Below are 26,916 nucleotides of genomic sequence, written 5' to 3' on the forward strand. Positions count from 1 at the left end.
CTTTTCTCTCGCCTCTCTCCAAGTCAGGCATGGTTTTCTACAGCACTGCTGGAGGAGGAGAGTTGGGACAGGAGACGGCAGGTGGGAGAGGCCAGGTGAGCCCACCTGTGGGTCTCTACTCCCCCTGGCTTCCCTCTAAAGGCCTGAGAAACCCAGCTCCTCTGCCGTGATGGCTCCAATGCCCTCCCCTGTGCCTGGTGCTGCATCTGGTTGCCAGGTGACCTCTCAGTGGCTGCTGAGGCAGCTGGGTATCAAACCAGCAACAAACAGGGAAACACCCAAAGGGAGGAGGCAGGCCCCTCCCCTTCTCCTGCCTGGCTCCTTCTTCTCTTCTTTCAAACTCCCCATCCCTGGGCGTGGAAGAGAGCAGCAGTCAGTTCTTCCTGCTGTCATCTCTAGCAGGGTCCTCACCTGTGCCTCGAGAGGAGGCAGAGGATGTGGGGCTGTGAAGGGCATCGTGTCTAGTGAATCCCTGTGGGGTGGGAGGGTGGAGGGCGGGTCAGGCAACTAGAAATTGGACATTGTTCCAATGGATCCAGAGAACCTGCCGGTGAGTTTCCTGTGTGCAACTGTGTAGCATGTTTGAAAGCAGACGTGCAAGGAGGTGGGTAAATGTGGGGTGCCCTGGTGCATGTGGAGGGACATGTGTGTGCATTAGAGGGCACTTGGGTGCATGCATGTGTGCAGGAGGCTGGCACAGAGAGGTGTGTGTGGGAGTGAGTGTGCACTTGCAGGGGCTTGTGTGTGTGCCTGGGCAGGAGTGGGCATGCAAGTTTGTGCGGGAGGCAGGCAGTATGGATGGGCAGGGGTTTGCTGCTGTGCATGCAGCCTGTGTATGTGAGTGTGTGTGCACACGTGGGTGCCGGATGCCTGGACCATGGACAAGTGGGTGGAGGGCTGGGCAGGGGGTGTGGCAGGTGAACTGGGGCACCCAGTGCCTCGGGGACTGAGGGGTTTCCTTCCTAGGCCACCTCCTGGGCTCAGAGCCTGGTGACCCCTCCTTTGTCCCTTACCCCTCGCTGAGCAGGCCTCACCATCCCTGTCCCCTTCTCTCTGGCCAGGTCATCAACAACTACCTGGATGCCAGTGAGTCGGTGTCCGCGGAGGCCCGTCTGAGCCGCATGCACTTCCATGACAACCAGAGGAAGGTGGACTATGTGCTCGCCTACCACTACCGGAAACGGGGAGCGCACCCCAGCCACGGCTCCCTTGGCCACGCGCTGGCTGTCGTCTCCAACGGGGAGACGGGCAAGGACCCCCATGCTGGGGGCCCCCGAGACATTGAGCTGGGGCCGCTGGATGCCCTGGAGGAGGAGAGGAAGGAGCAGCGGGAGGAGTTTGAGCACAATCTGATCGCGGCCGGGCTGGAGCTGGAGAAGGATTTGGAGGTGAGGTGTGGCAGGCGGTGGGGGCAGGATTGGGGGGATCTCTGAGCCGTCCTGCAGAGGCCGTGGCTTTGTTCTGGTGAGTGGCCTAGTTTTCTGGTGGTGAAGCCAGATTTTCTTGCCCAGGGAGCTGAAAAACAGTCTTGGATTTCTGGTGCCTCTGTCCAGGGGGGTCCGGGTTCTAACAGGGGCGGTGGTGCCCGTGTGTCCTGGCCAGAGCCTGAAGGCGAGACCTTTCTTCCTGGCTCTCTCAGGCCCCATCCTCTGGCCCTCTCCATAATGGTTTCCTTGGGAGGAAGACCCATTTTGCCTGCTGAACTTTGGATCAAAATTCCTCTATGAGGAACGACTTGCTCTGGGGTTCCCTGGAGGAGATTGTTTGGGCACTGAATTGAGACATACATTAGACATATTTTTATCAACTTGTGAGCTCTGTATACCCTCATCCCTGGTCAGTAGCCAGCCTAAGGCCATCGCTGGAAATGCAATTATCCACATATCCATTCCTCTACCCTTTCCCCCACCCATCCATCCATCCATCCGTCCGTCCATCCATCCATCCATCCATCCATCCATTCATTCACTCATCCATCCATTTCTCCACAACACAGTGATCCTTTACAACTGACCTGACCCTTGCCATCCTCTCCAAACTCATTTCCTACTCTGCCTACCCCCTGCACCCCGCTCCAGTCCTCTGGCCTTACCTGGGTTGTGGGTCACTCCCACCTCAGGGCCTCCGCACTGGTCGCCCCTCTGCCTGGGCACCTTGGCACTCTTCTTCAGACCTGTGCGTGCCCACTCCTTCACTTCATGCCTCTGCTCAAATGTTATCTCCTTCCAGATCATTCTAACTAAAATGTCCCCACCCGTCACTCCTACACACTCTGTTTGACTTTTCTTCATCACACTTAGCACTGCTACCTGAAATAATGGGATAGATTTCTTTTGTTTAATATCTGTGTCTCCCATTAGCTCCGTGAGGGTAGGGATTTGTTTGGTTTACTGCTGTCTGGCCAGCACCCAAGAGCCTGACACACAGTAGGTGCTTAATAAGTGTTAGTTGAATAAGTGAGTGACCTTCCTGAGCCTCGGGTTCCTCATCTGTAATGTAACAGATGCCTGGCTGGATTGTAATGGTGGAGTATGTAAAACATCTAGCACAATGTCTTGCATATAGTAGGTGCTCAATAAATGTTCATCGTGATTATTTTAAAAGGCATCATGCTGAGGGTTGGGGTATTGTCCTTATCAGGGACCTGTTTTGTAAGAGTCACGTGAATCTTGTCCCCAAACTGGAAGGGCCCCCTAGAGGTCCCTCGTCCACTCCTCTGTCCCCAGGCAGGACGGCACGTGGCCTGGCTCACACCCTCGTAGCACTGACCTAGGCTGCTTACCCAGACCCTTAAGGCAGGAGACACCCCTCTAGCTGTCGGGGCTCCTTGCTGTGGGATGCTGGTTTCCTTTTTTGGAAACTCAAAGTTCACTTGGTGCCTCCAACTGGAGTCTGGTGGGAAGGTCTCTCCACAATGGGGTGTGTTCTCGGTGCCATACAAGGAGCTCTTGGCACTTAATACAGGGAGGCTGCAGCTCACACATCTGTCCCTGGGTCTCGGGGAGTGGAGACGAGGGCCTTGTGCAGCTGCTCAGGGGGTGGACTCTGGAATCCAACTACATGTGTTCACATCCCAGTCCTGTCATCTCCTAGCCTCAGGACCTTGGTCAAGTCACTTGACTCCTTTCAGCCTAAGTGTCTTTGTCTGTAAAATGGGAATAACAACACATCTTCCTTGGGTTGTTATGAAGATGAAACAAGACAACCTATATAAACTACCTTGAACAGTAATACCGAGTATTACTTTTATTATTTTTGTAGGTTGCCAGATTTAGCAAATAAAAATACAGGTTGCCTAGTTAAATTTGAATTTCAGATCAATAATGAAAGCTTTTTTAGCATAAGTATGCCCATGCCATATTGGGGACTGATTTATACTAAAATAATTATTTGTGGCTGATCTGAAATTCAAATTTAACTGTCCTGGCAGCTCTTACCACTGCTACTTGTATTGCTGCCCACCTCTGCTGCCCTCTGGGTTGTTTCATTCTGGTCGCTGTTGGATTTTCTGGGCTTTGGCTGGGAGTTAGGAGGGCAAAGAGATAGCTCTGGGCACTGGCCCGTGTTGGAAGGGGGTGTGTAGCATGGCCTGGGTTGTGTCCCTCTGCTACAGCCACCACCCAAATCTCCTTCCTCCCAGCCCCAGCCCCTGGCTTCAAGGCCAACTTCTCTCCTTTCCTTCGTGAGTTCTTTCCAGATTCCTCCACCTCCACCGAGTCTCCTTCTGTCATCAGAGCCTCCACCTGGTTTAGTCCCCATGACCTACTGCCTTGCAGTGTTCCTCTTGCTCCTAAAAATTAATTGTTGTTTTTATTAATATAGAGTTTTGGGACATCTGATGCAAAGAGTTGACTTAACTATACTTCTCAGTTCATAGCACACAGCACATAACATGAGGACCCTCCTGTTATTTATTTAAATATTCCCCTTTATCCGCCCCTCCCAACCAATCTAACATGTTATGCTTCTAGAAAATGTATAGTGATGTTTTTGACTGTATGCATTTTTCCTTCATTTTAAAAGTAGACTTTATTTTTTAGAAGTTTTAGATTTACAGAAAAATTGAGAAGATAGTATAGAGAGCCCCCACATATCCCACGCCATTTCCTCCATTGTTAACATCTTACATTAGCATGGTACGCTCATTACAGTTAATGAGCCAATTTTGTTGCTACATCATCGTTAACTAAAGCCCATACTTCACTCAGATTTCCATTACTGTTCCAGGATCCCATCCAGGATCCCATAGTATATTTATTGTCATGTCTCCTTAGACTGCTCTCGGCTGACAGATTCTCAGAGCTGTCTGCATTTTTAATTTGCAGGAAAGGCATTGCATTTGATAGTCCACTCTGATTCTTACCTTTTTGTCTCAGCACATTTCATGTCTTGCATGTGCACCTTCTCCATCATTCCTAGCGCAGGAACACTTTGTAGCTGCCACAGTTTACCTTGTCACTTCCCTAGAAATAATGGATGACACTAAGGGACCACCAGCTTGCCTCTAATCCTGTGTCATCCAGACAAGGTAGAGCACGATTGTCACCCTTTCCAGGGCCAGCAGTCCGGGAACTTCTCTGTCTCCTTAACTCCCCCTCCCCACTGCTAGGGGCCTGCTGGGGTCTGAACTACTCTCCTTGGTGTCAGGACAGTGGCTGCCCCTGCTCGGCTGGTCACCCCCTTCTGGGCTGGGCTGCCTTTTAGGCTCTGGTTTCACTTGGACTTTAAGACAAATGGAGAGGAGGCCCATGAAAAATGATTCACTTAGCCTGACAGCTCAAAAGAACTTTGCATCTACCAAAAGAATTGATTAACTAAGGCTGTCTGTGATCCTCGTTGATATCTGGACATGCTTTTGACAGGATTATAATTGGTTCATGCTTTCAATTCAGCGTTTTATCTTTTTCCTTGTAGTGACATTGTCCAAGTTCATACTTTAAAGACAGGTCAGTATTTTTCAGATGACTATACCATAGTGTGCCTAAATGTTCTCTTACATTTGCCACTTAATTAGAATGTAATTTAAAGACATCCCTGGATATGTTTATTGGTGGCAGACACGCCTGCACCCTCACTGCTAGTTCACATCAGTGATGCCTCCTGCTTGGAGAAAGGGCACAACTTCCAGATGGAAGTGGAGGTAAGCAGTTCAGGCTCACCCAGCCATGAGCCTCCAGAGTTTCCACCTGTCCCGATGGGATTGCAGAGTGAGTTAACTGCACGAAGTCTCTTGTGACACATCTCAGGGGAGTCTGACCTGCCCACCTCCTCTCACAGTCTCCCAAATCCCCTCCATGACCCAAACAGCCAGCAGTACAGAGGCAGAGATGCAAGTGCCTGGGTGCCCCCTGGGGTGTCTCCCAGGGGGAGGGTGAGCCCCAGGCCAATGCACTTGGTAGGCCTAGAGGACATGCATGGGGACTTGGATTTAAAGAACTTGCAGGCCCAGATATTCCAGTGGGCATGGCTCAGACTTCAGATCTAGTGGGCTGCTGGATCTGCTGAGCAGGGAATGGAGGAGAGGGCATGGGCAGGGAGGCTGGGTGCCCCTGGGCTCGGGACCAGCTTCCCTGGGATTAGGGCTCCAGAGAATTGACAGCAGCAGCTGGCTTTCTGCAGGGTGTTCAGGCATCCCTGGCAGGTCCATGGGCTATCAGTGGCTGAGTCAGGCCTGGAAGAGGTGGAGGACCAGCTGGAAGGCCCCCAAAACCCCCGAGGCCTGCAGCTCCATTCAGGAGTCAGCCCTCTCCACTCCGACCTAGTGTCAGGTGGGAGCCTAGAAACGACCAAAATTGTCCTGTCTCTGCAAAGAGGAGACCCCTCACCCCAAGGTATACGATGTCCCTGACACCTGGCTCCTCACCCTACAGCAGAGCCTGGAAGTCTGACAGCTCCAACTGCCTTGCTGCACTGAGGCCGAGGAATAGGCTAGAGGGCATCTGGGGCATGTGACATGGTGAGCTCCCAAAAGCAGTCTGTGTAGGGCCCATTCAGGGGTGAGGGTTGAGGGCGGGGAAAATCAAAATGTTTCCTCGCTGTCTTAGAACCAGACAGAGACCACTGTTTCTTGACTTTTGCCAACACTGCCTTCCCCCACCTCCTTTCAGGTAGAGTTTTTCTACATCTGATTAAACAGCTGTCAGGTCCATCTGTCCTCCTAGGCCTTTGGGGTTGGTGGGAGAGGGATTCCCAGAAGGAGGTGGGGGCAGCTTTGGAAAATTCTTCTATCTTTAGAGGCTAATTTAGTCCATGTTTGGTTTTAAGGAAGGAAACTAACTACTGATTGCCCTCTGTGTGCCACATGCAGGTGGTGTTCATTTAACTTGCATTCCTCATTTAGTCCTCATGAATCTGTGGCAAGGTTTATTTATCCCCATCTTTTTAAGGAGATAAGGAAACCAGCTCAGAGAGGCTAAGTGACTTGGTCAAGATAACATTGCTAAGAGACCCAGCCAGGATTTGAAGCCTGCCTGAGCTGAGACCTTCTGGCATCTGTGTCATCCCAGGGAGAACTGCCAAACTACTGCTTTATAGTAGTTTCCTATTCCTCCCTCACCAGGGTCCACAGAGGGTTTCTGCAAGGGCTGAGGGTTATTTATCCCAAGGGGGACTGCTTGAGGGGGTACCTTCAGGTAGCTGGAGCATGTGGGTGTCAGAGCAGCGAGCACAGCCAGGTGTGACTGGGGCTTTCTGCTCTCAGGAGGATGCCCTGGCTTCTCTGCAGCACCAGGCCAGCCCTGGGTGACCATTTCTCACTACCTGGGAGCAGTCTACAGCCCCACAGATTAAACACTTTAGACTTGCCTCCCTCTTCCTCTGTCTTACCTTAGAGAGCTCGTGTTGAACCAGCTTCTCCTATTGACAGTTCTCGAATCCTGCTTCAGCTTTGTTTTGCTGGGAAAACTAGGACTTAGAATCCTTAGGAAAACCCTACTGTTTGCTTCCTAGGGCGGTAGGGTCCTCAGGAAGTCTTCTTGTCCGTTGCACTGCCTCCGGTGTTGGCAGGACCTTGGGTGCTGGAGTGAAGGGAACTGTGTATGTCTATAGGGTTGTGGGTCCCCAGCCTCTGTCAGCTCCATTATAAAATTAGGAGGTTTGCATTCTCAGGAAGGGTGATGGCTGAAGGCATGGGGAATGCTAGTGTGGATTTTAATGATGCCTCCAGCCGATCTGTTCGTTGGTGATGGCTGCTAAGCTCTCACGCGTGTGCATAGCAGTCACCCTGCTGTTGACTTGCACTAATGACTGGGGAAAATGTGATGATTTCCCCCTGGCCTTGACTGTGTTCCTGTCCCACTTGCCCCACCCCGAAGCAGCATGCTGGAGCCTTGGGCTTCTCACTTCTCTCTCTTTCCTGCCCTGAGGGATCTTCAGGGAACACAACAAAGTCAGCCCCAGCAGCCCCTGCCCCTGGGACTACAGCTGAGCAGAGCGGAGCTGGGACAGGGCTGCCTGGGATCACAGAGGGGAGCCTCTAGGGCTGGGGATTCGGCCACAAGGGGAAGCCATGCCCCCTAAGCCCAGGAAAATAGCTGCTTCCTTTTCCAAAGGCTTTATAATTAAACAATTAACATCCACTATTCCCACTCGAAGCTCAGAGCAACCCCACTGGGGTGAGCAGAACAGCTCTTGCCCCCTTCTTAGACTAGGAAACTGAGTTGCAGGAAGGCAAAGTGCCTTGGCAAGCTGGTATCAGGTCTCCGAAGTCCTGCTCCCCTTCTCTTCAAATTACGCTCCAAGAGGGGTAGCATTGGTGCACAGGGTCGCTTGGCCTGAAGTTAAGCATTGCGTATCTTATGAAAGAAATTGGGCCGTGGGGTTTGGGGAAAAGCACTCTGAGAGTGTAAACAGAGATGGAGGTAAGCTGGGGTGTGGCTCTTTGATGAGTCCTCTATGTCTGGAGTCTTTTGTTAATCAACAAACAAAGGGACTGGAGGGAGGTTTCCTGGGCTTTGAAGCTCATTGTCTCACCCTACAGTACCAGACAGAGGTCAAGGGTCACCACCGCTGGGATTGGCCTTGCTAAGGGCTTCCACCTTCACTGGTGGGGGTTTCCTTGGTTTTCCCTACTGTTACCAGGTGCTATATGATGTACAAGGAAATGGGATCATAGGATGTGGGAGCTGAAAGGGACCTGGAGATCATTTCTTTCCATCAGAGAGCAGAAGCTGAAGAGGGAGGCTGTGACTTGCACGAGGTCACGTTGCTAGTTCCTACCTTAAGCAAACTAAATAACTATATAGCGTCGAGAAGGTCAGCCTTCCTTCAGTTAGGTCCATCTTCCTTTAGAGTTCTGACTTAACAATACACAGTGCTGGCTGTTAATTATTCTGAGCATCACTCCTGTTTCCTACGGTCATTTAAATCAACCTGTCTTTGGTGGAGGGATGCCAGGGAACAGCTGGCTTCTGTCCTGCAAAGTGTTCCTCTTCATGGCATTGCCAGATGTTTTGGGCTCTGAGACACACCTCGGGAGAGAAGGCCCTTCTCCATCTGTCATCTGGCAAATTCAAAGTCCTTGTGAGCCAGCATCTGCTCGGGCATTCCCTACATCTGTAAGACACCTGAAAGAGTTGCAGCTGGCAGGGGCCCTGCCAGGCTCTGTCTCCAGCTCCTTCTCCTGCCTCTCTGTTAGCAGATGTTTAATAAGCACCTACTAGGTAGGGGGCAGGTCCTGGGCTGGGGGCTGATGACACGGAGGTGCCTAAGGCACTGTCCCTGCTTTCAAGGACCTTGTAGTCTTCTAGCAGAAGCAGAGCTGCCCACAGAGATTCTCAGAGTACAGGGACTGAAGCATGACAAGGGTGCAGGGCTAGTGGCCGATGGCCTGGGGGGCTGGGAGAAGCCTCAGCACTTCCCTCTCCCTGCTCCCAGATGCTCAGGGTCCCCGCAGAACTGAGTGGGCTGTGTCCCCTACTCTTATCAGAGCCCCAGGAAGGATTCTCCCTCCACAAGCTGAGATGTCGGGGAGGACTATGCAACTTAGCAGGTTTAGCTGAAGCAGGTGGTCTGTGACATTTGAGGTCTGGGGACAAACCCATGGTTATATCTGGTGACAGAGATTCTTGGGACACTTTGGTCTTGGGTGTCTCTTGACTGGAGACGGGGTCTCCCTGCTACCTCTGGTTGGCTTTTTGGGGGGTGCCATTAATACCTTATGCTTGATAACCGCTGGGACCATGTGGTGGCATCAGGGGTTCTTAAATGTTGGGGGTTCTGTGGGTAGAATAAACTTGGGTGGGAGAAAATTGCATCTTCATTTTTACTAACATTGAACTGAAATCTAGCATCCACTTCAATTAAGAATATAGGCGAAAACCTACAGTATTATGAGTCCCACCCTCTCTTGTCACCAGTAGAAACCAGTTATTCGTATTACATTGTGGTTGTTGCATACACCTCCCAAAGCATTTATTTACGCTCATCATTGCTCTGAAATTGTGGTGATTTTTAGATGCACTGCTACCTCTTTATTTAATGTGCCAGTAAAGAAGCAAGAATATTCCTATATCACAAATTTATTTTTAAATATTTGTTAACTATTTCTGTATACTTGGTCTCCTTGTTATCTTGTATATTTATCTCACACATTTAAAAACATTCTGAGACGGGGTTCCATAGACTTCTTCAGACAGCCCTAGGGCTCCATGGTCCAGAAAAGGTTATGAACCCTTGAATATGCTGTCTCCCCCTCCATCCTTGACCTCCCGCCCACCCCCATCTCTGCTGCAGAAACCTAGGGAAAGCCTCAGGCAGTGAGTGGCCGTCTCGCCTGGCTGCCGTGGGGAGGGAGGTCGGCTGGGGACACTCCCGGGGACTGACTCGCTCAGGGAGGGTCCCTGAGGGGTCCTGACGCGGGGGCCCGGCTTGGCGGGACGCATCCACGGGGCACACCTGTGACGTCAGCGGGGCTCCCTGCATTTTGGATGCCTGCGGTTTAGTCCGTGACATGCCTCATCCCAAGGAGGTGGAGCGCGAGGACTGGGCTCAGCGCGAGACTTGGGTTCTAGTCCTGCACTGCCCCCAACTGGCTTCTTTCTGGACCTGAACATCTTCATCTGGGAAAGAAGATTGGGCGGAATCGGGGACTCTCAGTCTGTGTGTCTGAAAAGTATTGGCTTCCCATGACTTGGAACACGGTAGTCAGGCTATGCTAAAATAAAACATGGGTGCAACTTTCTTAGCTGCGCTGAGGCTATTTTCTCATCTGAGTAAATATTCCCAGTTTACTGGAAAAATGCCTTCATAAAGAGAATGTTCTTGATTTAAAATTGCTCATATGTATATTGTCTTTAAACCTTTGGAACCTGTTACTCCTTGTTTGCCAGCAAGTGCTTGCAGAGGGCAAAGGAGTGGATGGGAAGAAAATGGATATTAATGGGAAAATGTGGAATTGGCAATCATGTTTAATTGCACAACTTAGTTTCGGTTGTGATTTTCTGTTGTTTATCCTTATGGGTTCTTTTACTAAACTTGTCTGTAGCTTGAATGTTGGAATTAAGCATATCAGTATTTTAAGGACATTTGCAAGGGGTTCTGCAAAGAGCACTGTGACCTGGGGTGTTCAACAAGCTCTCTCGAGTCGCCAAGGTCCTTTCCTCCTCCGATATTCTGTGAACGTACAGCATCTAAGCATGCACCCTGCTAAGAAGGCTGGCTTTTGTTTTTGGATGAGCAAAGGGGTGAGTGGACTGGGGAGTTGGGGTGGGGCAATGGTCTTTCTCTGGAGGAGATAATGCTCTTGTTTCCATCGAGGCCACGGACAAAAACCAAAGCATGTTGCTTTCCCAGGCTTCCCTGTTCTGTGCACCATGATCATAAAGGAGAACAAACCAACGGTTACGATGGAAGCTAAAGGAAGAACAGCAGGCAGAGTTATTGGCTGTGCCACTGTCTACTGACCCAGATGGATGCACTGGGGGGAAACCCTACTTCCCTCTTGACTTGCCCCTAGAGCTCAGCTAAGGACAGAGTGGTGGCCACTGGTGAATCTCCCCTGCAAGATTCATGGATACTGTCACTTATGGCCTGATGGCTCCTGGGGAACCCTGGGTTGATTCTGATGCTTTCCAGAATGGGTTTACTGCTCCTGCCTGATTTGGGAGTCTTGTCTACTGCAGATCACCCCATCAGGGCCAGTAGCCACACTCTCTGTCCAGCCGGGCCATCCAGTGTGGGCCTGGATGGATGACTGCTGATCTTATAACTGACTTAGGAATCTATTCCTCTTGGGTGTTGAGGAGTGGGATATGTCTGCCTGTTGATGTTTTAGCTGAAGCTGTGAAGTTTTGCTTGTCTCTCTGAGCCCTGTGAGCCCAGGGAACTTTCACTCAGCTCATCCATAGGCCACTGGAGGGTGGAGGCTTCCCAGGCGTTGGAGAGGGTGTGGGGGGTTTTAGCACCTTTTTAGGAATAGGAAGTCAGAAAGACTGGAATTGTATGGGGTGGGAGGGTCTGTTAGGTTGTATTTTCTCCTTTGTCAAGAGCAGACACATGAACTCCCAAAGGCTTCAGAGTTGAAGTTCCAGGGCCCTGGGAGATTGCATGGGTTTGTTGCTGGCTCCTTGCACACACTATCCATCCCTGGTTATGGCCTTGCATGTGTTGCTGTGTACTGTTCCCATTATGCACCGTGGAGCTGGAGCGGGCTCCTTCAGACCACCTTGGCATAGGCCGTGAGCAGGGCCTGGGGTCCCAGCTCTGCTAGCTGTATTTAGAAAATCAGTGGCCATTTGTGAGATTTCCCTTCTACCCTTTAATACCTGGACTTCCCTAGCAGTGTGCTATTGGGGGAAGAACTTTGGGTATGGAGGCCCAAGAATGGGGTTCATGTACATGTCGTGCATTGTACAACTTTGTACAAGTTTCTTAGCCTGACTGGGTCTGTTTTCTTATCTGAGATCTGTAGTCAACACCCTCCATGGGTGAAAATACTTCATAATTTATAGGATGTCATAAAATAGCAAGTGTCAGTATTTTCACACTTCTCTGTATGAATGCTGTGGGATTTGTTTTTGCCCTAGGCTTTTCTCTTTGCCAGTGGACCCCAGTTGGCTCTCCCATGCTGTCCAGGTCTATGCTTTACTTTTTCCATTTTCCCTCTACTCTATGAGCTGAGTTGAATGTCCTTCACATTTTCTGAATGAATGAAAATACTTAATATGTGATTTAGTCATCCCCAAGGAGAGAGGTGGAGGGAGTTTACTGTCTAGTTTTGAAATCAGAGATAGATTCATGAATAGAGTGCTGATTATTCAAGGCACCATATGCCAGTGGCATCTGTTTCGGTTTGCTAATGCTGCCATTTTGCAAAACACCAGAAATGGATTGAATTTCATAAAGGGGGTTTATTTGGTTACAAAGTTACAGTCTTAAGGCCATAAAGTGTCCAATGTAGTGCATTAACAATGGGGTACCTTCACTGGAGAAAGTCTATTGTGGCATCTGAAAAAACCCCTGTCAGCTGGGGAGGCACATGGCTGGCATCTGCTGATCCTGGGTTGTGTTTCAGCTCCTCTCTCAGCTCCTGTGTGTTTTTCAAAATGTTGCTCTTGGGGCATTTGTCCTCTCTTAGCTTCTCCAGAGCAAAAGTCTGCTTTCAAAGGCTGTCTCCAAAATGTCTCTGTAAGCTGCAGCTTCTCTGAGCTCCTTCTGTCTGAGCTCTTATAGGGCTCAGGTAAACTACTCAGATGCATGCTGAATGGGTGGAGGCACACCTCCATGGAAATAATCTAATCAAAGATATTACCCACAGCTGGGTGGGTCACATCTCCATGGAAACATCCAATCAAGAGGTCACACCCTAATCAAAAAGATTAATCAATCTGCCCCCATAAGAGTGCATGAAAGAACATAGCTTTTTCTGGGGGACATAATATATACAAACTGGCACAGCCTCTTTTCTGGGTTCTTGCCAAAAGGGTTCACAAATTTCAATATTTGAATACCATAGTCATGGTTTTGAATACCAGTGTATACCAATCTCATGATTTTACAGTTATTTGCCAAATATTTTTGTTAAATTCACTCACTTTTGAAACAAATTAATTTTAAAAAGAAAATCATAAATGGAGAACCAAAACCATTGGCTATCAATAGACAATAACTATACAAATAATCAAAACAGAAGCAAAATAGCATCCTTAACTTGGCTGTGGAAAGTCTGAGGCTGGAGCCTGCTCACTTTTTGTTAAAAAGGAAGCTTAACTAGTGTCAGAGGGGTGGTAAAGACATATTGGTGTCAAATTGGGCCATTATCTCTGTAGGATAATTGAAAAGGAACTAACTTTCTCACGATTTAAAAAATGTCATTTGGTGCCAAGTTGCATCTGCCCGTAAATTAACGCCCCTCTTTCTGGACTTGGGCATGTGAACCAAACACTTAATAGACTTTTCAGTGCCACACTTGACCTTTGGTCTCCCTGGAAAGTTTGAACTCTTTGAGAACAGGGGTTGTGTCTTATTCACTTTTTTTTTCAAGTGCAGTGTCTGACCCATAGTAGGCACTCAGTGAAGTTTGTTGAATTGACTCAAAGCATAATTTGTAACAAAGACAAGCTATTGTCAAGTTGTTCAGGGAGGGAGGTATCCCCAAGGGTTGAAGTCAGCAGGGAAGGTTTCCCAAGGGAGTTGGAGCCCTTTTCCCCTCGCCTAGCCCTGCCCCACTCACAGCATCTCGGAATCCTGCTCAGGAGAGCTTCTTCCCTTCTCTCTACTTGACAGCCCTCTCTGATTCCTCCTCCTTGCTCCTTCTGAATACAAAGGCAATGGCAACCTCCAGTCCTCTCAGAGCCACCCACCCTGAGGAGAGGGCTGGGAGGAGCAGAGCAAGGAGGGAGGAAAGGAGGAAAGGAGGGAGTGAGGGAAGAGGGGGAGAACGAGAGCAAGAGCAGGAGAGATTGAGAAGATTGGGTTCAGGAGCCTGTGGGGTAAACTGAGCCTGGGAACAGGCTGCCTTCTGGCCCCACATTGCAGCACTTCGGGGACCTGCTGGGGGAAGAGGCTGAGTCTGTGGGTCATTAGCAGTGTTTTTCTTTTCATCTGTCCACCCTTCCTTCCTCTCGAGCTCTCTCCCTCTCTTCTCACAGAGCCCTCCAGCTCTGTACCATTTGGCAAATGCTGTAGCCCTGATTACTGGTTATGCTAGTCTAGTCTCCATGATATCAAGATAAAATCCTTCCCCCAAAAGGCACAGACAATATTTCCTATGGACAGTATGGGCTATGTCCTGAAGGCCTCTCCGGTGGCGGCCCCTGCTTTCATCCAGTCACCAGAAATCTCTTCATTATTGCAAATAATACCTGTCCCCTCCCTCCTGCCCCTGGGGGCCCAGGAATCTTGGATCTTTCCCACCTGGACTATCTTACTGCTGTTTCTGAAGTTCTTAGCAATGACACACACTTCCATTGTGCTAGGTACATAAAATAACTCATATGATCCTTATAACAGCCCTGTAAATTGTTTACTTTTATTGCACCCATTCTGCAAGTGAGAAAACTGAGGTGCCATAACTTGCTCAGCTGGTAAGCGTTTCAAAGCCTGAGCCTGAGCTCCCTTTTACCCGCTTCTCCAGGGGCAGTGTGTCTACAGCTTGGGCTTGGGGTGGGAAGGGGAGACCCTTGCTCCTGCCATTGAGATAGGGAGAAGCTCTAGAAGGGTCAGGGGAGAAGGGAGCCTCAGAATGTGCACGTACCTTCCTGAGGTTACTCTTTAGCACCTTGCTCCCTGTTTCCCTCTGTTCTGCCCACCTTTGTCAGCTTGGGTGGGAGAAAAGGGGTTGGGGGATGCCTGGATCCCAGCAGGTACCTTTTAATTACCCACAGGCTGTGTTTGTGTCAAGAATCAATCTGCTCAGGAAGGCCTCTGAGACTGTTGGGCGGAGCTGGAGCCAGAAGGCAGGGGCCGGAGACAGCAAGGCGTCCCCAGGAGGCTGAGGCTGGGGCGATGACACTGCAGGAATCGGAGCCTGGGTCGCCTTGGGGCTGAGGCAGGAAGGTCGGTGCGTGGGTGGGTGAGGAGTGTCAGCTCCACTTGTGAGCAGGGCTGGGCCGATCTGCAGATGTGTGCCCTGCTTCTCCCTGCTCATGGCATCAGAAGAGATGATGGTGGCACCAGAAGGAGTTTGTCTTGGGCATTCCCAGCCTTCCTCTTCTGTGACTTCTTTCCCAGTGTAGTTTTCCCGTCACTCTACCTCCTTCAAATCTGCTCCCAGGATCTTCATTCAGACCCTTCGTTACAACCCCGCTTTGCAGCAGTTGCCTTCTTAATTGGGATCAGAGATCTAGGCTAACTGGTGGTGTATTGAGCACCAGCCAGTGGGGCAAGGCTCTAGAATTGCACCATATTGGCTGTCTCCTTCTTCAAGGACCATGGCCCCAGATGGGACTCCCTCCCTCCCTTCTTTAACTCAGCTGTTGTAAGCTGCTTACCGTGGAGCCTAATGCTGCAGCAAGTGGGCAGCACTGGGGTGGAGTACCCTTAAGTACAGAGGCCTCAACCGGTCTGTGTTGGTGGATGAGGGTGGTGGTGATGTGGTCTGCACATTTGGGAGGTCAGGGCTTAACAGAAACAGAAGATTGCCGAGCGTCACCCAGGATGGCCTATGCCATCTCATTCAATCATTTGTTTCGCTGTAAATGTGCAGATTTCTACCATGTGAGGGCTACAGATGGAGGGTGGGTGGTTAATCTGCTCATCACCTCTTGCATTCTGGGGTATTCCCTACTGCTGTTAGGATGCTCAGGAAATGGAAGTTAATTCCATCACTAATCTCAGCCTAAGACCAGCCGAATCAGACAGATATGCTGTGATCGTCCTCCCCCAAATGCAGAGTGTAATTCCCTCCAGATCCAAAGGATCGGGGGTTATCTGTGCTGTCAGTGATCTCCACTAGTTTGGGTAATTGCAAACTGCCTGTACAGACCTTGCTGCCTGCATATGTGTGTCTATACACGTCCTCACTGGCTTGCTACAATGACTGGAGCCGAGAGGAACAGGGCTGTGAAGGCTTTCCGGCGTGAAGCCAAGTCGGAATGCCAAATCGAATCGGAATCCCGGCTTAGCCACGAAGTGATGGAGGACCTTGGGCAAGTCATGTGATGACTTGTATCACTTCAGTTTTCTCATCTGTAAAAATAATCTGGTTGAGTTGTTTTGAAGCAGGCTGGCATGTGGTCGGTATTTCATGTTTGTCGATGTGAATAATTAAATGAGATAATGTATGTTGAAGAGCTTAGTGCAGGGCTCAGCGTTTATCAGAAGCCCAGTATTAGTTTCTCTTCTATTTCCTTCATGATAGATGCAGGGATCTCTCAAACACTTTTGGCTTTCTCCTGCCTCTGGGCCAAGCTGCCTGTAAATTAGGTATAATCTCCCCTTCTAATTAGTCCTCCATTCCTCTTCTGGTCTAGCCTTAGGGACCAGGGTGAGACTCCCCCACCTGCCTGATTGTCTAGGAGCCATGGGGAGCTCCCTTTTAGCACAGGAGCTTTTATCCTTCCTTCTCTCTGAAGTTCCCGGAAAGCTCTTCTAAGAGCTGAGAGCCCATATCAAATACCCAACAGGGAGGTTGAATGCTTCCCAGGAAGAGTCATCTGGAATCACAGAGGCCTTTGCATTCCTGCACCTGCCAATGGATGATTGTTTTGTGCCATGGTTTGAGCTAGAAATATAGCTGGCTACAGTGAAAACCCGTTTAAAAAATTCACATCAAATTTTAAGTGTTTTGATGTGGTATGCTACAGCGAGTCCTTTGGTCAAGTGCATAATCAGCCCTGATTTATCTGCTATTTATAAACTTGGACTTTCAAATATCAAATTTGTTTGAAGCAAGGCACAGCTGTAACCTCACTATGCCTTAATTGAAGAGGGTCTCTCCTCTTGTCTGTCTTTAAGCACAATCTAGCCCATGAAACTACTGCAGGAAGAAAGGATATAAATTGGCCTCTTTTACTCGCTCATGGAGTATCTCAAAACTCAGGAGGGAAGTTCTTCTTGAAGTCTAACCTAAATCCCTCCACAGCAACCATATGTTGGTGAAGGAATGGTCAGACGGCATGCATTTGATTGGCCCCGCTGGGTCTAATGTTCATGGGGATTTGTCTCAGGAGCCTCATTTTGAAGCTCCCATGTCCTAGGCAATGGAGCCAATGGGAGGATTGGAAAATATCTCCTTGTGGGCCTGAGGTGAAGGAGGGAGGCTTTCCCCTGCTGTCTCTTAACCGGGATGGGTTGTGTAACCCCTCCCAGCTCTTGAATTTCAGTGTTTTCATCTCATTTGGGTTTCTCCTATCTCACCCGGTTCATCTTGCAGTTTTCCGCAGAATCACGCATTCCTAGGTGGGCTGCAGAAGATTCTGAAGATCATCTTGTCCATGCCCCTGCCTCTGGAACAGGTTGCCCACACCCCAGCTCTTTAAACATCTTCCCTTCTTCTCCATCACCCCAGATAACATCTCCCCATGCTCCGTAGACACAAGGTTCTTTCTAGAGTCTGACCTAAGCCTCTCTTGCTGCCATCTCAACCCCTTGGTCCCTTAGTCCTTGCCTCCAGAGAGGCAAAGAGCAGCTGCCTTGCCCCGCCCCTGTTCCTTCCCTGTTCTCGTTGGGGTCTCACCTCTGAGCATCCAGCCTGTGAATCCCCCAGCAATTTCTTTGTCACCAGATCACATTGCAAGCTCCTGTCCAAATGCTGTCTGGCCGCTTCCTGTTCCAGGCATCTCCCTCCCACCTGAGTATTTGTGTTTCTGATTATTTATCCCCAGATGCAACAGCCGCATTTTTGCAGGTTGAATGTGCTCGCTGTTACTTCCTGCCTGGGTTTGCTAACATCTCCAGGTCCCTTTTGCAGCCACTGCTGCAGGCCTGCTCAGCATGGAAGCGTGGATTTCCAGGCTTCGGAAAGCAAACCACACAGGGGACAGGATGGGGAGAGCCAGTTACCCTGCCGCGAGGAGTCCCACCCCATCTGAAGTCAAGCCCTCCCCAGAGAACGTCTGAATTGATGAATACAAAAAGCCATCAAAGCGCTGCCAGTGGGGACCGACCTGGACAGAGACCTGTCCCAGCTGTTCGGCTTTCTCTTAGTCTCCTGAGCTGAGAACAAGGGAGTCGCCTTCCTGCCCTCTTGCCCTTGGCTCTTTCCAAACAGTCTTCACCAGTTCTAATTAAATACTCAGCAGATGAAGTGACCGAGCGCCAGATGGGGGGAGCCGGGGCTAAGCTGTGTGCTTGGCCATTTCCTGTCCGGGCCCCATCTATGGGGAAGGGGGCTGTGCCCGGATGGCAGGGGCCTCAAGTTAAACGCAGCGCTAGAGTGAGTTCACCTACTTTTTTTTTAAAGGGAAATTTTATTTTATTTTTGTTTTTTTTTCTGTTTTATTTTATTGTATTGTAAGCCCTTGATGACTCAGAAAGTCAAACTTGGAAGAGACCTTTGAGAGTCTTTAATCCACATCTCTTATTTCACAGACTGAGGCCCAGGGAAGTTTAGTCACTTGCTTAAATTCATGAACACATTTTAAATTGCCCTCTGCCCTCTAGATGGGTGCTAAGCATCGGACACGGCAAGTGGAATCTCTCATGGCTAGGAGGGGCCCAGAAATGGATGCTTGATCCAAATAACTCAATCTTCAGGGAGTGTCAGCTTGTCTGCATCTTGCCTCACCCTGTACCTTGAACCAGAACTAAGGATGGTTTGGGGTACAGTGGTTCCTCTCCAGCCTCCCAAGGCTCATGGTTTGCTGTGATTAACTCGAAAGCCAGGAGTCAGTGGTGTGATGTGGGTGAGCAGGTTGCTGCTCCTGAGAGATTGTGAGAACTTGTGTGGTTGAGGAAACAGGCTTAGCCGAATGCATACATCCTGTCTCCCCTCCCAGGCCTCTTTTTTCCTACCCCACCATGGCTTTGAGTATTGAACATGTTGCCGGGTAGGAGGGCTCCTCGGAAGATGCTGATGAATTTGCAGTGATTTTAAAATTCATCTGGGGAAATAAACAGCTGCAGCTTGAAACACAAACACACACTTGTGCTGCTGCACCCCACCCCTCCAATCTAAGAAAAGCACACACACCCAAACCACGTGGAAACACAGAAACCCATGTGAACCATCCGAACAACCGCTCTGCAAAGGAAAAGGGATTAGCTGTCCCATAGCCTGGCAAACACCGCTCCAGGCTGCTGTGTGGCCCGCAGAACACTTGTCTGGAATCCTGGGGACATTTGCATCCCTGGTTTGCTGAGCTTTTTGGAAAACAGAGCTGTTCCTCTCTTCTAAGAACCCTCTCTTTCCCTAGGGTTGGGGGAAGAGGGAGGGAACAAACATTTGTCGGTCCCCTGAGTATGTGCCAGATTTATACTCTCTTAACAAAATTATGGGGACAGTTTATAGAAACTGAGGCTTTTGGAGATGAAGCTGGGATTCCCTTTCAGAGCTGGGCACTTTCCGTGATACAGTGCTGTCTCCCCATCTCCTGGTTGCTATGAACTTACCTGACTGAGGATCTCAGAATCCACGGTGTTGGAGGGGACTTGTGGTTTTGGGAGGGCAGTTGTTAACCCACTAAGTGCTTCTGTTGGAAATCATGCAATTTGGCTCTTTGGCTGAGTTGTTGGAATTCGTGGCAGCTTGAACTCTCTAGTCCCCAGAGGTGCGATCAGAAGTGATTATAGCAGAGCTACTGGCCGGCCCTCTAAGCTGGATGCTTCCTCGAGAGGTGACTCTTTCCATCAGTGACTCTAGCATGTGTCTCTGATGCAAGGCCACTGTGCTGGGCAGAACTGCAGGGTCCCGGGTCAGGCAGACAGCAGGGGACACCTCTTCCACCCTAACAGGAGACAGCAAGCTTCTGGGCCTGCAGCTTGGGTTCAAACATTCAACTTTTTCCATTTTAAAAAAATCCTCTTATTCCTTACAGCTATGTCCTACTCACTCCCTTCCCCTTCATAGTCAGGCTTATCAAAAACCAAACACTTGTTTTTATTGAAGTATGACATAGAGACAGAAAAATATACAAATTTTAAGTGTACAGCTTGACGAATTATCGCAAAGTTGATAGACATGTGCGACCACCACCAATATCCAGAATTGGAACCTTTCCAGCCCTCCAGAAGCCCACGTTGGGCCTTCCCCAGTGACAAGAACGCCCTCTCAAAGGTAACGACTGTCCTGACTTCTTCGAGCACCGCAGATTAGTTTTGCCAGATGTTGAACTTTATGTAGGTGGAATCATTCAGTATACATTTTGCTCTTTTTGCTCAACATTAAGTGTATGAGATTTGTCTATATTTTGTGTGTAGCACTATTTTATTCACTACTGTATAATATTTCATTGTTTAAATGAACCACAATTTACTTATCCACTCGACTGTTGATGGATATTAGGGGATTTCTAGTTTTAGGCTATTATGAATAGTGTTGCTATGACTATTTTTTACTACCTCTTTAGGCAAGTGCATTTCTTATTGGTATATACCTAGGGGTGGAATTGCAGGGACTGGTATGTTGAGCTTTAGTTGACAATGACAACATCAGACAGTTTCCAAAGTGTTTGTACCAATTTATACTCCCTGTCAGTGGTGTAGTGAGTTCCAGTTGCTCCACATGCTTGTCAACACTTGGTAGTGTCCATCATTTTAATTTGAGCCATTCTGGTATTGTATGTGGTGGTGTCTCATTGTGGCTTTAATTTGCATTCTTGGATGCCTAAATGAGGTGAAAACTTTTTCATATGTATCTTAGCTCTTTGGATAGTCTCTTTCATGAAGTGCTAGTTCAAGACTTTTGACCATTTTAAAAAATGTGTTGCCTGCCTTTTCCTTACTGATTCCAAGGAATTTTTCATACATTCTTGGTACAGGTCTTCTGTAGAATATATATCTTGCAAACATCCTCTCACTCTGGTTTTCCTCTTCAGTCGTTAATGATGTCTTCGGTGAACTGAGAGTCTTAATTTTATTTTAGTCAATTTATTATTTTTCTTTATGGTTAGGGCTTTTTGTTTCCTATTTAAGAAATCACCACTTACCAAAGTCATAGATCTATTTTTTAATGTTATCTTACAGAACCTAATGTTTAAACTTTCACATTTAGGTCTATGATCCACATGGAATGGATTTTGAGTCTATGTGTGTTTGTGTGTGTGTGTGTGTGTTGTGAGGTGTGAGGTGTGAGTCAAAATTACTTTTCCCCGACATGGATAACCAGTTGACCCAACATCGTTTATCGTAAGGAACATCTGCAGTGTTACCTGTGTCAGATATCAAGTGTCCAGTAGGCGTGGGTCTGTTTCTGGATTCTCTGCTTTATTCTATTGGTCAATACTTTATCAAGTGCCAATACTTTATTAACTTAATTACTGTATTTCATAATAAGTGTGCCTCACCCTCACCTGAATTAGTAATAGAGGTTGGAAAATGGAACTTTGCACTGCTGGATGTCTGAGGATCACCAATATTCTTTGTGAGGGAAATTGGATGGAAGAAATTGAGGGCTTTGTTGTCTAGATCTGGCCAAAACTTTAATAACTTAATTACTATGTTACATAATAAGTGTTAATATTTCATAGATTTTTCAAAGTTAGTTCTAATTACTATTTCCACATCTTTACCTCACTCAACTTATTCCAATCTGACTTCTGTTCCGACCACTCTGGCCAAAATGCTTCTGTCTGGATCACCAGGGATTCCAGGAGGTGCTAAATCCAACAGAAATTTTTGAGTTCTGTTTCCTTGAACTTTTAGCAACATTCAGCCCAGTTGACCATTCCTTTTTGTCTGAAACACTACATACCCTGATGACATACTTTCCTGGTTTTCCTCCTACTTCCCTGGCCACTTCCTCTAAGTCTTCTTGGCTGGGTTGTTTTGCTTTATCTGATTTGTAAATGTTGGGCTTCTATAAACTCATTCCTTGGCTCTCTTCTTATTTTACATTCATTCTCTGGGTGATTCATTTTATTTCCAACATTTCTGTTGTCAGCTTTATGGTAAGACAGCTCCCCAATTTTTATCATCAGTTCAGAATTTTCTTCTTAATGTTATCTTAATAAGAATCTTTTCCTCAGTGGATCTTTTCTTGAATTATTTTTTCAGTCCAGCTTTTTTTTTTTTTTTTTTCCTTTCTTACTCCTCCCTACACCCAGATCCCAGCCAGTTGGTGCTTCAGAGAAAGGATTCAGTTGCCAAAAATCATTAATTAAGCAGGGGTGGGGTGGGGGTGAGGGCAGATAATCTGTCTTCCTCACAAAGAAGTTGAGAAAATTAACTGCATTATTTCTGTAAATGTCTTTGCTCTTTTTAGAGAAGGTAATATCCCCATAAAATGTCAGCTCCTCTTCAGTGTTATTGCTTTCATCTTTATCCTGACCTTCTAGAATGGGGATGCTTTAAAGAAGGGGAAAAGAATACCAAGTGAGAACTCATCCCACCACAGCTGATGGCCAGAACTAGACAACAAAGCCCTCAATTTCTTCTGTCCAAATTCCCTCACAAAGAATATTGGGGTTCCTCAGACACCCAGCAGTGCAAAGTTCCATTTTCCAGCTTCCATTACTAACTCAGGTGAGGGTGAGACACAAGTGGAGCCCAAGGGTGCACAGCCTATCTCTCCATGGTCACCAAACGAGCTTTTCTCCGTGTATCTGCTCATTGCCTCAGCCCTGTCAGTCCCGTTGTTCCTTGGTACAAGCACTTGAGGTTCTTTCTAGGCCAAAATCATCCACTGTATCTCTTAAAGCTGGAGCCAATGTCTTAAGTGAATACTAATCAGGATTTTAATTAGATTAAAAGTTCTTCTTTCCTGTAGTCCAGTGGTTCTCAGACTTGATATCCTCAGAATCACCCAGAGAATTTCTTCATGACTATATGGTTTTATTAGTAGTTGCTCTAGGATTTACAATAATGATAATTCCTTTTTTATAGTTTACTGAGAATCAGTATTTTACCACTTCAAGAGGAATGTAGAAATCTTACCACTTTTAAGTCCCTTTACCCGCCTCCCCTCTCATTATGCTGCAATTGTCTTATGCATTACAGTTAATGCATTTCAACCATCAAACATATTTTAAAGAACTCAAGAGAAGAAGAAGAATCTATTTTATGTACTGAGGTATTTATCATTTCTGTCACTCTTCCTTCAGTCCTGATGTCCTAAGTTTCCTTTTGGTATCATTTCCCTTCAGTCTGAAGAACTTCCTTCAGCAATTCTTGTAGAGAATGAATTACCTTAGTTTTCCTTCATTTGAGAAGTGTTTGTTTTACCTTTATTCCTGAATGATACTTTCACAGGATATAGAATTCTGGCTTGATAATTCCTCTGGCATTTTAAAAATGTTGTTCCACTTCTTTTGGCCTCCATAGTTCCTGATGAGAAATCTACAGTAATTCCCTGTAAGTAATGTGTTGTTTATTTCTGGCTGCTTTCAAGATTTTTTTCTTTGTCTTTGGTTTTCAGCACTTTGATTATGATGTTTTGGGTGTGAATTTCTTTAGGTTTATTGTGTTTGGAATTTCCTTAGCTCCCTGAATCTGTAGATTTCTTTCTGTCAACAAATTTTGGATGTTTTCAGCTAATATTTTTTCAATTTTTTTTAGCCCTACATTGTCTTCTCTTTTTATGGAGTTTTAATGACATTAACATTAGGTACTTTTGGTATTGTGCCACAAATCTTTGAGGTTATGTTCATTGTTTCGATCCTTTTTCTCTCTGTTGTTTGGATTGGATAATTTTTATTATTTCTTCATGTATACAGGCTTTTCCTCTGACATCTCATTATGCTATTGAATCCATCCAGTGAGTTTTTTTTTTTTGTTATTGTATTTATCAGTTAAAAAATTTTTTTATGTCTTCTGTTTCTTCGCTGAAACTTTCTGTGTTCCCATTCATTTCAAGAGTATTTGTCCTTACTTCTTGGAGCATTTTTATAATAGAGATCTTGAAGTCTTTGTCAGATAATTTCGATATCTTTGTCATTAGGCATTAGTTTCTGTTTATTGTCTTTTCCCATAAAAATATTTCCTGATACTTTGTATGCTGAGTAATTTTAGATTGTCTCCTGGGTATTTAGAATATTATGTGTCTCTGGGTTTTGTTTAAATTCTATTTGTGTTTTAACAGACAATTGGTCTCTCTGAGTTGAGGCTGTAAATTCTGACCAGCCTCTGTTGGCTGTGGTTTCAGTGTCAGTTCCATTTCCAAAGCCTTGTGCTATTTGGATCTGTCCTGTAAATGCTATTCAGTGGCCAGTTTGGGACTTGAGCAGTGGTCTCTCCCATAGTTCAATTCTCAAAGTATCATCAAAACATATGGTATGCTGTTTAGGGTCAGATCCATGCCTGTGCAGGTTGGGGATGAGCTAAGAAGTTCATGAACAATTTTATGGGATCACTTTGCTGAGACTCTCTTTCTCCATGATCTTCCAGTTCCCAGGGATCCCTTTTTTCATCCTCCACAAGAAATCTGGCACTTTACTTTCCCCCTCTCCACTTTTTCCCCAAAATTACGCTTGTGTATGGGCCCAAGCTGTGGGAGAACACACAGAGAGGAACGAAGCAACAGGGGTTTGCTCTATCCTCTTGGGAACACAGCTCCTCTGTTCAGAGAGGAAAGCTCCCCTTCCTAAGTGTTTTAGTTGTCTGTAGACTGGGGTGCAGAGACTGGAGAAAAGAAAAAATGGGCAATTTTTCCCACTCTGTCTGAATATTAAGGAGACCCCTTTCTTCTTTCTCAAGCAAATACTGGAGGGATTCTTCTGGGGCTTTTCTGTCCATGCTGATGCCCACGCCTGGGTTATGTGCTGCATTGAGTCCAAGCCAGGAGATGCTGGAGGGAAAAATGCCAAATTTATTACCAGTTTGGTGGTACTTTGAATCCTATTCTTCTTCCCCAGTATGCCTACACCAGTTTCTTTTCAGAGTTTTCAAATAGCTGCTCCGTGCAATGTATTCAAGTTTAGTGATTGCATTCAGTGGGAGAGACACAGGGAAGTGTGTTTACGTCAGCTTACCTGGAACTAGACCTCCTGGAGAGCTTGTTAAGACACAGCTTTCTGGACTCAACTCTGAGATTTTTCTGATTTGATAAGTCGGGGGAAGGACCTGAGAATTTTTACTTCTAACAAGTTCCCAGATGATGCCGATGCTGATGTGGAACTGCATTTTGAGAATAACCAATGTAGCCTATTCTTAAATAGAGACAGGAAAACTCTTCAATCAGGGTAGATGTTAAATCAAGTTCCTTAATTTCAATAGCATGAAGAGCCTGATGGTCTACTATTTAATAAGTGGAGGGTAAAAGGACAGTGGAAATCCTTTGGTTAGGTGTATGAGGGGATTTAAAGAAATAGAGCATTGTGGAGAAAATGTTTGGCCAACAGAACATATGGTTGGTGCTTTCCTATTACAGAACTCAAGACTGGCAGAAATAAAACAGTTTGCTCTGATGAGGGATTTCCTTTATTAAGAATCTGCTTTAAGTCTAATTCTTTAAAGCAGAACATCATGGAGCATCCAGTAACTTTTGAATTGCTTTGTTTGCAGGCCATATCCTTGAATGTAGGGGAGACAATAGGAGCCACTAAGAATTAGTCTTCATTCTGAAAACAAGGAAGAGTGGTGGACAAAAGGGGAGTCCATGTCACCTTGGAATTGATGAAAGTGTAGAACATGGGGCGTGGGGCTTTTCTAGTAGATATTTTTTAATATCTACATGTGAAACATGGTAGAGGCAAACAGTGGTTTGTGTCACTGCAAGAAGGAGGAGACATAAGGTGACCAACCTTATGAGTGAACAGCTGGGTATTTTCTAATGTGCTGGAAAGGAGGATAGTCACTGGAGGAAAGGGACACGAGTCCAGGTTTGTGTTTGCAGCAGTGCAAGGTATCTATGTATCCAGCAGTAACTGTGAGAGTTGTGTGCCAACTCAGATGTAGCACCTTTGTGAATTCTCCCCCTCCTGTATCCTCTGCGATGCCCCTGCTTCCTATGCATACTTTTCTTATAGGACTCATTGAATTGCACTATAATTAAATGACATCTTCATCTTCTTCAATAGTCCCCAGCATGGGGTTCGGTAAGCAAATGCTCAGTTGAATTCTCTCTTGCTCACATTTTCATGTGTCCCTTTAGGAAAATCCTACAAGATAGAGTTGCACAAGAATAGGTAACTTCAGATTAGCATATATACAAAGCCAGAGAAGTCTGTGGCTCTGTTCTGCTGTGTACCTTGGCTCTGGGCTGTAGGTGGAAGGGCCTCTTCTGATGGGCCCCCAAGAGCTTAAGAGAGCGTCTTGTGCCATGGCAATGCTGTTCCAGTGGGACAAGCTTGAGGGCACATTTGGCCTGGCCTTGAGACTGCTGCATTGCCGAGCAGCTGTCATACTAGAGGAATGAGTTCTAGGCCACAGAAGGCCTTGCCAACTTCCCCAGGACCTTGGGGGAACTTTTCCATGCTGCGAAGAATGCAATCCTAGGGGGAATAAGAGTTTGGCCTATCACCTCTGGGTAGAACTGGTTTTCCCCAGACATATGTCAGAGCAGAAAAGAAAAAAAAAAAGGAGTGGAATTTTAAACCCCAGGGGCCACAAACCAGAGAAGGCACGGACCTGATGGGTCCTATTTTCCGTCTGTGTACCCACTCTTGCTTTACCACAGACACAGTGCTTCAGCCCCATAGGCCTGCATTACTTACTAACTGTCATGAGTCCTCCAGGCCACCAGGAGGTGGTAGAGGGCCTTGGAGGGGCGCTTTGCTAAGTGAAACTCTACAAGCCTTAATGAGTTCATGTCCCTGTTATGGAAGGGTTTGCTTTCTCAGCCAGGCACTGACCTAAAAGGCTCTATTTATCTCCAACCTGGGAACCCCACTTTATCATCCACCTGGTGGCCAGTCTACCACAAGCTCAGCCCTCTCAGTGTGGCCC

General features: G+C 47.2%; 1 protein-coding gene across 1 annotated transcript in view; it reads left to right on the plus strand.

Moving 5' to 3' along the window:
- The first annotated feature begins 529 nt into the window (after positions 1 to 529).
- ANO2 (anoctamin 2) overlaps positions 530 to 26,916 on the plus strand; it is a 295,498-nt gene continuing 269,111 nt past the window's right edge. Inside the window, exons 1-2 of the mRNA XM_037846197.1 lie at positions 530 to 550; positions 1,062 to 1,388. Of these exons, the coding sequence (XP_037702125.1) occupies positions 530 to 550; positions 1,062 to 1,388 (348 nt within the window). The remainder of the gene's footprint in view (positions 551 to 1,061; positions 1,389 to 26,916) is intronic.

The sequence above is a fragment of the Choloepus didactylus genome, chromosome 8, assembly GCF_015220235.1.
Source record: "Choloepus didactylus isolate mChoDid1 chromosome 8, mChoDid1.pri, whole genome shotgun sequence".
Lineage (NCBI taxonomy): Eukaryota > Metazoa > Chordata > Mammalia > Pilosa > Megalonychidae > Choloepus > Choloepus didactylus.